At 45.4% G+C, this 13,846-nt stretch overlaps 1 protein-coding gene across 1 annotated transcript in view; it reads right to left on the reverse strand.

Annotated features, from left to right (window-relative positions):
* LOC148830737 (uncharacterized) overlaps nucleotides 1-8,873 on the reverse strand; it is a 69,788-nt gene extending 60,915 nt beyond the window's left edge. The window contains exon 1 of the mRNA XM_088919967.1: nucleotides 8,627-8,873. Within this exon, the coding sequence (XP_088776093.1) occupies nucleotides 8,627-8,873 (247 nt within the window). The remainder of the gene's footprint in view (nucleotides 1-8,626) is intronic.
* Between the last annotated feature and the right edge of the window lie 4,973 nt (nucleotides 8,874-13,846).

The following is a 13,846-nucleotide window of genomic DNA, read 5'->3' on the forward strand; positions in this document are numbered from 1 at the left end:
ACCTCTATTGGGGAAAAGGGAGAATTCAGGTTGAGGCCTTTAATAGATGTAGTTAGAAAAAATGTGAATAGAATGTGGGGTTGTATGATGATGGAATGTGGGGCCGTCAGGACACCAGATGCCCTGCATGTTCTCACAGCCCAATGACATTTTGTAGCCAGAAATTCATGCTGGTGTATGACAAAGATGATCCCGTGGGGTGGACTGCCCTGCCCCTTGGATACTGATCTAGGGGCATACTACACTGGAAAGGTGTGCCAGGTTATAATCGCCTCATTGGGGTGAGGTGGAAGTTACATTGCCCCCATCACCCACAGTCTGAAAGACCAACTAAGGAAATATCAACTGAAGGAACACCGTGGGTAGATGCTCTACCTGCGGTCCTGTGCAGTTTGTGGGCTGGATTAAACGGAACTGTGAGACTGAGCCCATTTGAGATCATCACGGGTAGCCAAAGAAACTCCCTGGAGGCCAAGTTTGGCTAATGGACTGTTGAATTTACTAACTCTCTATTACAGTATTGTAGGTTTGTTAACTGAAGTGGTGCACAGGGCTCGTGAACAGGTGCTGGACGCTTGGGGACCTCCAGTAGAGGGGAGACACGACCGGATGCCTGGCGAATGGGTGTATGTGAAGAAGGGATACCCTGCCAGACGTTGCAATCCTGCTGGGAGGGACCATATCAAGTGCCAGTAACTACTGACTGTGCCATCTGAGTGACAGGATGAGATCGCTGGACCCATGCATCGCACTTTCACCAAGCCACGGCACCAGAGACTGAGTGAACAGAAAGAAGGATGTTGTTACCGTTTCTGTGTCTGATGCTTCCTAAGGTGGACCAACTGTGTGCTTATTAGGCCTGAGGAGCATTACTGGGGATACATTCCAGGTGTTGGCATATGTATCAGCCAAAAAAAATGATAATCAGAGTTGGGTCAATATTGCTATTCCAAGATCCTGACGATAGATCTCCACATGGCTGAGGTCTGCGTTTGGGTTCTGGGGTAGGACTTTATGTATTTGTAGGATTAGGATTGTTTCATATGTATAATTGTAACTATCACTTGTACAAAAACATCAATCACATCTTGTTGTAACCATGGAACGCACAATGTCATGGCAATGCATGCCTGTTCACCTAGAAAGGAAAGATCTGCCCTGACATTGTATGTGAGTAGTATAAAGCGATACCTTTCGTCAAACTTTTGACAGGTACCACGCCCCTTTTTCCAGCCAATGGGAGTCAGCGGTGGGTGGATGTCCTGCCCCCTTGCCAGCCAATGGCGTGTTGTTATGGGGGCATGTCCCGCCCCCTCAGGAGCCAATGGTGTGTTGTTAAGGGTCGGAACTCCCGCCTTCCCCCCCGCCGGTCGGTCCGGAGCCGCAGGGTCCAAAAGCCCCAAGCCAGCGCATCCCTCGCTTTAGGTGTGTGAAAGCGTGTATTGGTTTGGAAGGGGACCATGTCTGCAGCGGGGTTCAGTGCGCTCTATTATAACACTAGGGAATCGGGTAGTTACGGCGGCGTGGGGAGTCTAGTGAGGGCCGTGAGATCCCGGGGTGTGAGCGGCGCCAGCCGCGGCCGGGTGGCCGAGTGGTTGTCCGGCCAGGCTGCTTATACGCTGCACAAGCCGGCGCGCGTACGTTTTAAGAGAAACAGGACGTTGGTGTCCGAAATGGACTGGCAGTGGCAGGCCAACTTGGTAGACATGAGAGAACACCGCGAGTTCAACGACGGTTTCTGTTACATCTTAACATGTATAGACATGCTGTCTAAATACGCTTGGGCCGTACCACTGAAAACCAAGTCTAGAGGGGCCGTGACAGGCGCCTTCCGAAATATACTGCAAGAGGGGCGTGCTCCTAAAAAGCTACAAATGGATGAGGGTAAAGAATTTCTTAACAGGACCTTCCAAAATTTTCTCAAACGTGAGAATATTGAACATTTCGTTACGGCCAGCGATGTGAAGGCTAGCATGGTCAAGAGGTTTAATAGAACTATGAAAACAAAAATGTGGAGGTACCTGACACACAAAAACACCTTTCGATATATTGACATCCTATCAGATCTTATTTACGCTTATAACCATAGTTACCACACGACTATTAAACGAACCCCGGCTTCTGTTACACCCGACAACTCCTTTGAGGTGTGGAGAACGATCTATGACGAACACTTTAAGAGAAAACCGTCAAAGTTTTCATTTAATGTGGGTGATCGCGTGCGGGTGTCCAAAATAAAGGGAGTGTTTGAGAAGGGTTATGAACAGACCTTCACAGATGAAATTTTCATTGTCAAAGAGCGGACCTCGGCTCTGAGACCCTATTACAAACTGCAGGACTACGCAGGCGACGACATTAAGGGCTCCTTCTATGCAGAAGAGCTGCAGAAGATAAACCCCGCTGTTGATAACGTCTACCGCATCCAAAAGATTTTAGCAGCCAGGGGTCGTGGCAAAAACAAACAGCTTTTGGCGCGGTTGGAGCGATAAATTCAATAGTTGGGTAAAGGCTTCCGAGGTCCGAGACATATAGAGGTGGTGAAAAATGAACCCCAATGGTTTCTATGTTACGCTGGCCAGTAATTCATCCTCAAAGATGTTTCCAAAGAACACCAAAGCGTGCTTCACAGAGCATCTGGCAAAGGCGATTGACCTGGACGGGAGCTGGGAAGTGGGGCTGGTCGAGCTGCACTATCCGCACACGCTAAACACGTTTGATGAAGACAAAGTTTTTCTGTTGTCAGCGATGAGCTCAAGACTATATGGACATGTACCTTACCAAGAGGGTACTACAGCAACATCGAGCAGCTCTTGCATGAAATGAAACGGGCTGTGGAAAAATCCAAGTTAACGGCTGTAAGTCTTAAATACAACCCGATTAGCCGGTCGGTAAGGATTGTTAGTGATAAACGGTTTGTTATACAGGTGCATAGCCGCCTGGCGAGGATGTTGGGTTTCAAAGCGGGTGTCGGAAGTGTAAAATCACCGCACCCCGTCGATATGACTGGCGGATTTAACACCATGTATATATACACCGATATCATAGAACACCAGTTAATAGGCGACGTCTACGCACCGCTTTTGCGTTGTGTGCCCTTCAGAGGCATGGATGGTGAATTCGTCACAGTATTGTACGACAAACCCCATTACGTGCCGGTGAGCATCAATCATTTTAACAACATCACTATTGAAATAAAGACGGATCAAAACGAGCACGTGTCATTTGCATTTGGAAAGGTCATCGTCAAGCTGCATTTCAGACCTGTGAAAGCAACAAACATCTGAAAGGATGATGGTCATCAAGAGCTACAGGGATCCTTCTTTGTATACGCACTACTACAAACAACAGGCTGGTTATGGATTACCAGGATTTTCAGGGCTACCGGTTCAATACAGCGCGTGTATCGGGGGTATTTTCAGAGCGCTATTTAGAAAAGCCGTGCCTTTTCTAAAACGAGGGTTTGAAATAGCTAAGCCACACATGGCATCGGCGGCTAAAAACATCGCCAAAGACGTGGTTAGCAACGTTACAAGCGCGGTCATGTCTAAGGTGGCTGCACATCAGCAGGAAGGTTCGGGTCTAGCATACATCCGCAGGGGTGTCAAGAGAAAAAGACAGACTTCATCATCTCACCATCGGGGGCCTCGGAAACCTGATAAAAGAACGGCTAAGCGCAGACAGTCAACTCATAAAAGCTTCAGGTCGACCAAGAAGAGGGGCATGACACACCGCAATCAATGAGATACGAAACGAGACATATTTTAAATATGGCTTTTGTTCACGGTGGGTCTGCAGAATGCGCCAAGTCGGAGCTGGACATATTTCAATTAGCGCCTACCCAAACAAGCATCGAGAAAAGCTTTTACATAGAAGTTCTACCCCTCACGGCCCTAACGGAAAACACACCTCTGGAGTTCTACGTCGCAGGCAACGGAGAAGATTATTTAGATTTAAACAACACGCTGCTCTATTTGACCTGTAAAATAACGGAAGCAGACGGTCGGGACATTGATGCGGCAGCCCGTGTGAGTCTGGTGAATTACCCCATCGCTGCCATCTTCAGCCAGGTTGACATCACCGTAGGAGACTGATTGATCAGCCAGAGCAACAACTGTTATCCTTACAGAGCCTTTATAGAGTCTGTCCTGAACTACAGTGAAGAGACGCTGAAGACGCAGTATTCAACAGGGCTCTTTTACAAAGACACAGCCGGGCAACACGAGTCCACGATTTTGGATGGACCCAATCAGGGGTTACGAAAAACAGCATCATACACAACGCAAAGCCGAAAACTGGAGCTCCTGGGTCACATTCACGCAGACCTGTTTTTTCAGGACAAACTACTACTGAATGGCGTAGACCTGAAAATAAAACTCACGCGCAACAGAGATGCTTTCTGCTTAATGAACACCGTCGGAGAACACGAACTGAGCGTACACTCTGCATCTTTGTTTGTGAAAAGAGTCAGAGTGTCACCAAGGGTCAGACTGGAACACACCGAAGCACTCCTGATGGCCAACGCTAAATACCCCATAGACCGCGTACAGATTAAAGTCTTCAGTCTGCCTGCAGGGAGCCGTTTGTGTAACCAAGAATACCTCTTTCTCGGACAGTTACCCAAAGTGGTCATTTTGGGGTTTGTGGACAACGCGGCATTCAGCGGCAGTTTTACACAAAACCCCTTCAATTTTAAATACTACAACATTAACTTTCTGGCTGTCTACGCTGACGGTGAACAAATCCCCACTAAACCCCTTCAATCCGACTTCCAGAATAGCCATTGCATCCGTGAATATTTTAATCTGGTGGAAACATCCGGGAAGCGTCTGAAAGACAAACCACTTCTGGTGAACCGCGAGGAGTACGCCCGCGGTTACAAATTGTTCGCTTTCAATCTCAGCCCCGACGACGAGTGCACAGGGCATTATTCACTTATCAAAACAGGTAATCTGATAGCTGAAATACGCTTCGCGCAACCGCTACCCACTACAGTTAACATGGTTGTGTACGCGCTGTTTGACAACGTGATAGAGCTGGATATGAGACGTCAAGTCATTTACGACTTCAGCTTAAAAGCACGGGAGACCACACAACCTGCACATAAAGATGAACACCAAACAGCTGGAAGACATTCTAACCCGAGACCGCTACACCCGAGACAGTTTTCTAGGTGTGTTCCCCAGTGATGCCCTACCGCGCGAGAGACTGGCGCGGCGCCCTCTGAGTTTAATAGTTAATACTCACCCACACGACCGCCCCGGTGAACACTGGCTTGCTATTTACTTACCCGATGACGAGGGAGCAGAATTTTTCGACTCCTACGGATTTTCACCCGAAGCCTTTTTCTTTCCCAAGAACATTATTGATTTCTTAAACAGAAATGCTAATTCCATATTTTACAACAACAGACAATTGCAAGATTCTTTTGCGGTGACCTCCGGACTACATTGCGTCTTTTTTCTATACCATAGATGTAAAGGCTTATACCATAGATGTAAAGGGATAAAAAGTCCCCTTTTCGGTAGTCTCCTGGCGTACTAATGTCAAATACCGTTGTAACACCTGACTGTACAATTTCACTTTTTCATAATCGGCCAGATGTGAGTTCTGAAGAATGTCTCTCATTTCATCATCCAACCGGCGGGTTGTTATTTTTCTTACATCGCTTTCGAGGCCAGACCGCTCTCAGAGTCGATCGAGCTGTTTCTGAGGTACCAGGTACATTTTTTCAGCGTGCTCCACTATTGACGTTGTAGAAGCCCTGTAATCAATGGTACTGCAATACTCAACAGGGTCCCGATAAAACCGCCGGACTGGTTCACCAAGAGTCTCTTTCTTTTAAGAGAAAGACCCTTTCGACTGAAAGTCTTTATAAGCTTACGCTTTCTCTTCAGGGTCCCAAACTGCTTAGCAGATAACGGTATGTTCCCTTTCAAGGTATTCAAGGCGATTTCAGCTATGGCCTGTACAAGATCATTTGAAGCCCCGCAGAGAATAGCTTTCCGCTGATTGGGGGCGGCTTTTACCAGAAAATGTAAGAGAGTCAGGTTTCTCCGAACGCGTGAAGACATGACGACGTCCCGAATATGTTTTTTCGACTGAGTCTGTGGTTGCGAGATCACCGACGTTTAGATTTTATAAATACATAAGCCGTGGGTACATCTGGGGGGAAAAGACCTGTTTGCAAGCAATAGTCATCTGGGGTGGCATTTAAATCCACCAACAAGTAACCGAAAGGTTTTTTAGTAGCGTCATCGAACGCTTCCAAAAAAAATTTGGCTTTACCGGGGTACATCTGCCGGGACAGGGTTGCAATCTGTAGTTTATCTCTAGGGTTTTTAAACAGCACCATGTACTTTGTATTTAACGCTATGGTTCTACTTTTCCGGCCTTGACAAAACACATTTTGGACGATATACTGTACATGGTGCTGAGGTTTCAGTGGTGTACGTATTTGGTAAAAGCTTTTTCTATCTCATTATTTTCACACGCAGACTCCATCAAATCATCAACTATAATCAAATTAACTCTACCCGGTGGCAGTAGCTGGTCTTTGGAAAACGACGTCGGTAGTCCTTCTATAAACTGAATGTATGGAAATTTCACAAGCAACTCAGCGTATAGAGGTTGCCAGCAGCTGTAATACCAGACTATGTTTTCGGGTTTACGAGTCATAACGGTATCACCGTTCTCCAAGAGCTGTTTTATAAAATAACTTTAACCGCAATTCGAGGATCCGGACAAAATGCATGAAAAAGGGTGTTTTAACCTGACATCCATCGTGTAAATATCCGTAGGGCAACGATGTCAAATTTTCTTGCAGCACATGCTTGTCGTACACCACCTTCTGGGTTTTCTTTAAGGTCCGGGTCTCAGTGCGCCAATCCTTTTTAACACGCACGATCATCGGCTGTTGAATAGAAATGTGTTTAAATTCCCGGCACTCTGCATAAGAGTTAACGCCATAGTCAAAAACCAAGTCCCGCAGACTCTCAAAGTTAACTTTTTCACAATTGTTCACATTGAGAATAATGCCTTTCACCTTTGAACAGGCTTTCCCACCAGACAGCTTGTACCCGTACGACTTGGGTCCTGTTGACACAAACCCGGTGATGTGTTGTCCAGCATCGATTTCGCTGGTCAGCTCACCTAAATAATCACCCAGCCCCGGATTCCACTCACCCTCCCGGCTCACGAAGATAACGGAATCTGTGTCGTGGTACAGACAGCGGCCTTGCAAAGCATTTAGCAGGTTGTATAACTCCAAGCGGGCATAGGCGGTTGTAAAGCTAGCGATGAAAATGTTAGTGTTTGAATGGCCTGTATAGTGGTGTTTAGTGTGTTTCCACGTAACACAGGCTGTGTTTTCATCGATAAACTCGCAGGCTGACACCTCATGATATGGCGTAAATAAGTACCTGAACAATTCATCGGGGTTTCTCATAATGGTGGTCTGTGGTAAATTGTCTCTTTGCCCATACTTGCACCACAAACTGTTCAAGGCAATTTTTGAAAGCTGTCTTTTGGCCGGATTCTTTTTAATGTTGCCGGGGTCCAGCCAGACACCCTCTTTTTCATAATATTCGCTGATATATCTTTGTTGTTTCGTGACATCTGTACACCACTCTGGAAACCCCGAAGCTTCCTGTTTCCCTTTCAGATGCAGTTTGATGTAGTCGGAAAAAAGATCGTGTGAGGCCTTTTCGAAATGCCAAATTAAGTAAATTTTACACACTCTATACCCCAGATATAAGGCCATCTGTAATTCAGGGGTGCACCAGACACCAGTCAAGGTGCGATCTTCATTACTGTGCTCGCAGGGAGTGGTCTGTTTTGTTTCAGCACACGTACGACGGTGTGAAAAACAGTTTTTTGTCAATTTCGGTTTTGTACTGGAAAGTACAAACGTTTGGGTGGGTAAACTTTCACCTTCGCTAAACCAAAATACCATTTTAAATCTCCAAAGTTGTTATAAATTATTCGGGGATGCCCCAGTGGGTATTTTTTTGTTTTGTTCACAAACGGATCCAGACTGGTGAAATCATAGTAATGAATGTTTTCACCGGGCTGCGCTGTGTAATGCAAACAAATAGCATTTGTTCTCCCCCCAAAAAGTGAATCACGCGGTTGTAGAGGCTCTAGTAACTGTGCCGCTGTTAGAAATTTACCCAAGTCTTTATTTTCAACAAGCATGTCTCTGAACTCGTGCTCCCACAAAACACGCATGTTAAAACCTCTCATTTTGAGAAAATTAATTTTCACCATCGTCTTTCTGTACAACCAACCAAAAGTAGTGTTTGTCAGCGGATTAAAATCGTTTTCACAATAACAAACGCTACAACCGTGAAAAAAGCAACCGTTGAACTCAAAGGCTGTCTGCACTCCGTCAATTACAGCATAACCATCCAAAAAATATGGTCCAACCTTGAATTCACCGGCCGTGGTTAACGGGTGTTGGATTTTAACGTGCTCTGTGTGTTCGATGTACATAAGCCACTGAATGCTGGGTGTAGAAAATCGTTTTTGTTGGCGGTGGTAATTGTCATGGGGTAGCAATGCTATCGTCTCTTCCTGTAAAAACATAAGTCTGAACATGGCCATGCAGACACTAGCGATGGTCACAAACTGAAACTGATGCACACAACGCAGGCGGCCCCTGACTCAGTCACGCGTGTCTGTCTGGTCATAGTCATGACCTCGTCCCGGAACCTGACACAGCCTTCTCTTAGAATTGCAACATCCTGTTGGCAGTAGCGTTTCAGTTCAGTCTGCAAGTTAAACACAGTTCCCCTGCATTCATCATACCAAACCAAAAACTCGGCTTTCTCGCTCGGCAGCATGTAGTTAATGCCGTAAAGTTCTGGCGGTGGCATCGGTCCGACATAATTTTGGTTTTCTGAAGTGTTCATCAAGTGTGGAAAATGACCCTTACCCCCGGGGAACCCCAGGGCTGATGGCAATTTGCTTAATTTCATGGAGAGAAAGTTTAGAGAATCGATAAATCTGATGTTCAGAGCTTTTACGGTCATACACATTATCTTACCACCCTGATTAATTAGCTCAACGTCCATCTTTTCATCTAGCAACTGTCTGATTACTAGGTAATTGTCATAACCCTTGCTATTGTGCGATATGAAAGTATAGTTTTTGAAACGCCCGTTGATAAATTTACACACAAAAGCCTTTAAACAAGTTTCACCATAAAATTCCCAGCTTCGTTTATTGTTAATATGAAGGGCGTGGTATGTACGTAATTTGGTATGTGTGTCCCCGTTTCTTGCATGCATTCAAAGTCGAAAAAAATGTACTTGTTTGAAATTTTGGGGTTGTCCAAAGGCGGTATGTAGCACAAATGTGTGTCAGGGGTGTCGATCACGTTGTTACAACCCGAGCACAGTTTCTCTTTACATTTGTGACTTGCGAGGTTATAAACCCCACATTTCTCACAAAAAACCCTGCGCTCACACTTACTAACACCCGTCACGCATTCTGAAAGTGTCTCGCCAAACATTGAGAGCTACGACAAAAGACCTTACAGGCCAGGCAATTCTGAATCTCTGCATCAATTTCGCAACACTGGGGATCTAAACAGGTTTTACAAGCTTTAACACAGGCGTGTGCGTTTTTGTGGCTATACGCCGCATGGCAGTTAGTGCAAAAATACGCCGCCCCCACAAAAGCTTTAATATTTAAAACCCCATAAAAATGCTCTTCATGCAGTAGAACAAAAAGTATTTTAGAATTTGGTGGTGTGGGCCCCGTTGTAAAATATTTCCAATCACCCTGGTCGTGGTACAAAATTTTAATGACCACCTTTAAATGTTTTTCAAAAGCGGTAATGTCTGACAAACTAATTTTCTGATTCTCTGGAAAACCCAACTCTTTGTGCATTCGTTTAGTGCCCTGTAAAATTTCCCCATCGGTACAACCTTCATTCAACAAACCGTACACACTCCCGGCGAAACACAGATTACCCCCCGTGTAATGTAAATCGATAAGGTGTGTTTTTTTCCGAGCAATTACCCTGCTGTACAGAACGGATTTAAATCTTCGGCGGGCACCCCCCTGCATATTCCTAACTATCGTCACCACTAATCGGAGGCTGTCATCGGTGAGAACTCTGTGTGGCTCTGTAAGAGGTCTGAGATGTGGCTTAAAAAATCGGCAGCATTTAATTCTCCGGGGTGTCTCCTGCATGAGAACAAGGGTTTGTTAAAACCACCCGCAGTCAAACGCAGCTGTACAAAATCATTCGCCCCGATGTTTGGAGAAAGTTCATCCAATATTCTCTGGACTGCACCATGCACAGCGTCTATAGCCTGTACATACGAGGCTATTCTGTCGAGATTAACAAAACGAAATTCTTCATGTTGCTCTGTTGCTCTAAAATTATTATAAGACCTGTTATAACTACGTATACACTCCAGGAAAACTAAGGGGTCTCTATTCGCTCCGGCACCGCCACCAACCTGATTCACATCGTTCAGCACAACCGGTTCTTGGTTTTCAAAGTATCGCCATCCTGTTCTGCTACAGCACCCCTGGCCATTAAGTTATTTTCTACCATTGCATTCTCACTGCATGGTTCGGGCGGCCCTTGGGAAATCTGATCCCTCTCTCTGAATTTTTTACGGCGCAACAAACATGCTTTTGCCAGTTTAATTCTTTTATTAATGTACAAACGCTTGATGTTGGCAAGCGGTTGGTCTTTTAAACACTTTTTAGACCGTATGTTTAGTCATTTATCACTGGGGATCTTCGCCAATGAACCATGAATAGCATTATCAGGTTATGAAATCCAGAGTTTAGAGTGGCATCCTCTTTAGAAATTATGTTTAAGAGGGCGTAAACCTGGATCGATTTTGGAAACACGGAATGTACACTTGCTAAAGCTGCTCTTAGATTCTCTAAATCCCACTTTTTATCCACCTCATTAGTGCTCACCGTTGATAGTAACTGTGCAATATACCGCACTGAGTCTCGCACATCACCAAACACCAAGTCTCTAATTGCGTTATTATTTCTCTCCAAAGGCTTGACACGTTTGGTTTTGGTCAGAGTATTAACAGCCATCTTCGATGCAGTCACCACCTTAGGGTCCGCATTTCCGCCACATTTGTTTCACCGCTCATCGATACAGCTGCTGTGTGAATAAAAATAAACGACTTTTTAATACCACGCCAATGCTCCATAACTCAAAATCAGAAAACTACACTGTGATAAAAATAAAAGACTTTTCAACACAACAATCAATGCAATCCAAAACGGTCAAAATCAGAAAACTACGATAACTATGATAAAAACGCCACACGTGTGGCGCATCCTTACACAAAGGGCTGCAGGTGAATGGAACAAGTTACCCGGACATGTTGTTACACCGGTTTCCTTTAAGACTGTGGTGGCGCTACTGGGTCAAGCGGTATGGTTAACAGCATATAGACCCATGGCACAGACCAGTCGCTTTTAACTTTAAAGTCTTAAAGGCTAAGCAGTTTTAAAATAAGGCTTTTTAATAACCCCAAACAGAAATCTACATGAACTAGGATCTTTCAACGAATTAACATTCTAACAAAAGAAGTAACGGTTGCCGTAAGTGGATCATAACACATCTTGACCACTCTTAAATTATATTAACCTTTGGTTGTTGATTTGAGACGTTTTGAGTTCGTTGACCCCGTTAACGTCTTAGCGTTGCGTCGCAGTTTATTTTTTGAAGGTTCGGGTTCTGCACAGAGAGGGAAAATACCATTAGTGAAAGAACTCAACACCGCAAATTACCAAAAAATAGAAAAACGGTGGGAATTTTTATTATAGACACGTTTAAATGTGCATGCTAAAAGAATGTTTTATATAATATTGACCTCTTCTCCCAGGCGATCTGATAATATGCTCCGCACCCTCTGGTATAACGTGAACATCTGCATGTGTCTCCACAAGGTTTTGCGGTGGTACTGTAAACCCCAAACAAGGTTTTTTAAACGTGTATCGATTTGTCCCTTCGCCCGCGTCTGTGGAATAGACACATACGTGTATTGATGTGGAGAAAGTACCCGTGTGTCTTTAAGACTCACATGGTCGTAAAGTGTTATTCAAAACATTGTCGTAATTACTCACCAGCGTTGGGTTGCACCATAACTGGTCTTTTTACAGCTGTTGTTTTCGGGGCTAATGGAAATGAATGTATACACACAGTCACGGCCACATTACGGAACAACTCCCTGGTAATTCCATTATAATAATTCAATATTGCCTAGTGAATTACTGGCCAGCGTAACATAGAAACCATTGGGGTTCATTTTTCACCACCTCTATATGTCTCAGACCTCGGAAGCCTTTACCAAACTATTGAATTTATCGCTCCAACCGCGCCACTTTACCAAAAGCTGTTTGTTTTTGCCACGACCCCTGGCTGCTAAAATCTTTTGGATGCAGTAGACGTTATCAACAGCGGGGTTTATCTTCTGCAGCTCTTCTGCATAGAAGGAGCCCTTAATGTCGTCGCCTGCTTAGTCCTGCAGTTTGTAATAGGGTCTCAGAGCCGAGGTCCGCTCTTTGACAATGAAAATTTCATCTGTGAAGGTCTGTTCATATCCCTTCTCAAACACTCCCTTTATTTTGGACACCCGCACGTGATCACCCACATTAAATGAAAACTTTGACGGTTTTCTCTTAAAGTGTTCGTCATAGATCGTTCTCCACACCTCAAGGGAGTTGTCGGGTGTAACAGAAGCCGGGGTTCGTTTAACCCCGGCTTACCACACGACTGTGTGGTAACTATGGTTATAAGCGTAAATAAGATCTGATAGGACGTCGATATATCGAAAGGTGTTTTTGTGTGTCAGGTACCTCCACATTTTTGTTTTAATAGTTCTGTTAAACCTCTCGACCATGCTAGCCTTCACATCGCTGGCTAGCTGTTCAGTATTCTCACGTTTGAGAAAATTTTGGAAGGTCCTGTTAAGAAATTCTTTACCCTCATCCATTTGTAGCTTTTTAGGAGCACGCCCCTCTTGCAGTATATTTCGGAAGGCGCCTGTCACGGCCCCTCTAGACTTGGTTTTCAGCGGTACGGCCCAAGCGTATTTAGACAGCATGTCTATACACGTTAAGATGTAACAGAAACAACAGACACCAACGTCCTGTTTCTCTTAAAACGTACGTGCACCGGCTTGTGCAGCGTATAAGCAGCCTGGCCGGACAACGACTCTGCCACCCGGCCGCGGCTGGCGCCGCTCACACCCCGGGATCTCGCGGCCCTCACCAGACTCCCCATGCCGCCGTAACTACCCGATTCCCTAGTGTTATAATAGAGCGCACTGAACCCCGCTGCAGACATGGTCCCCTTCCAAACCAATACACGCTTTCACACACCTAAAGCGAGGGATGCGCTGGCTTGGGGCTTTTGGACCCTGCGGCTCCGGACCGACCGGCCGGGGGGAAGGCGGGAGTTCCGACCCTTAACGACACACCATTGGCTCCTGAGGGGGCGGGACATGCCCCCATAACAACACGCCATTGGCTGGCAAGGGGGCGGGACATCCACCCACCGCTGACTCCCATTGGCTGGAAAAAGGGGCTTGGTACCTGTCAAAAGCTTGACGAAAGGTGTCGCTTTATACTACTTATGTGTAAAAAATAGGCAGTACTGACGTATGCCATATTTTATAAGGGGGGAATGAAGTAAAAGTAAAGATGGGGTTTAAATTAAGTCCTTTTTGCTTGAAGATTAGACTTCTAAGCAACAGGAGTTTATGACAGGAAAGGGGGTTAAACTGATAAGGATTCCAGATGTGAGCTAGGAGAACTAGGGAACCCCCTGGGGACTTAATCCCTGACCATTTGGCCA

The sequence above is a fragment of the Atractosteus spatula genome, chromosome 7 (assembly GCF_055471065.1).
Source record: "Atractosteus spatula isolate fAtrSpa1 chromosome 7, fAtrSpa1.hap1, whole genome shotgun sequence".
NCBI classification, from domain to species: domain Eukaryota; kingdom Metazoa; phylum Chordata; class Actinopteri; order Semionotiformes; family Lepisosteidae; genus Atractosteus; species Atractosteus spatula.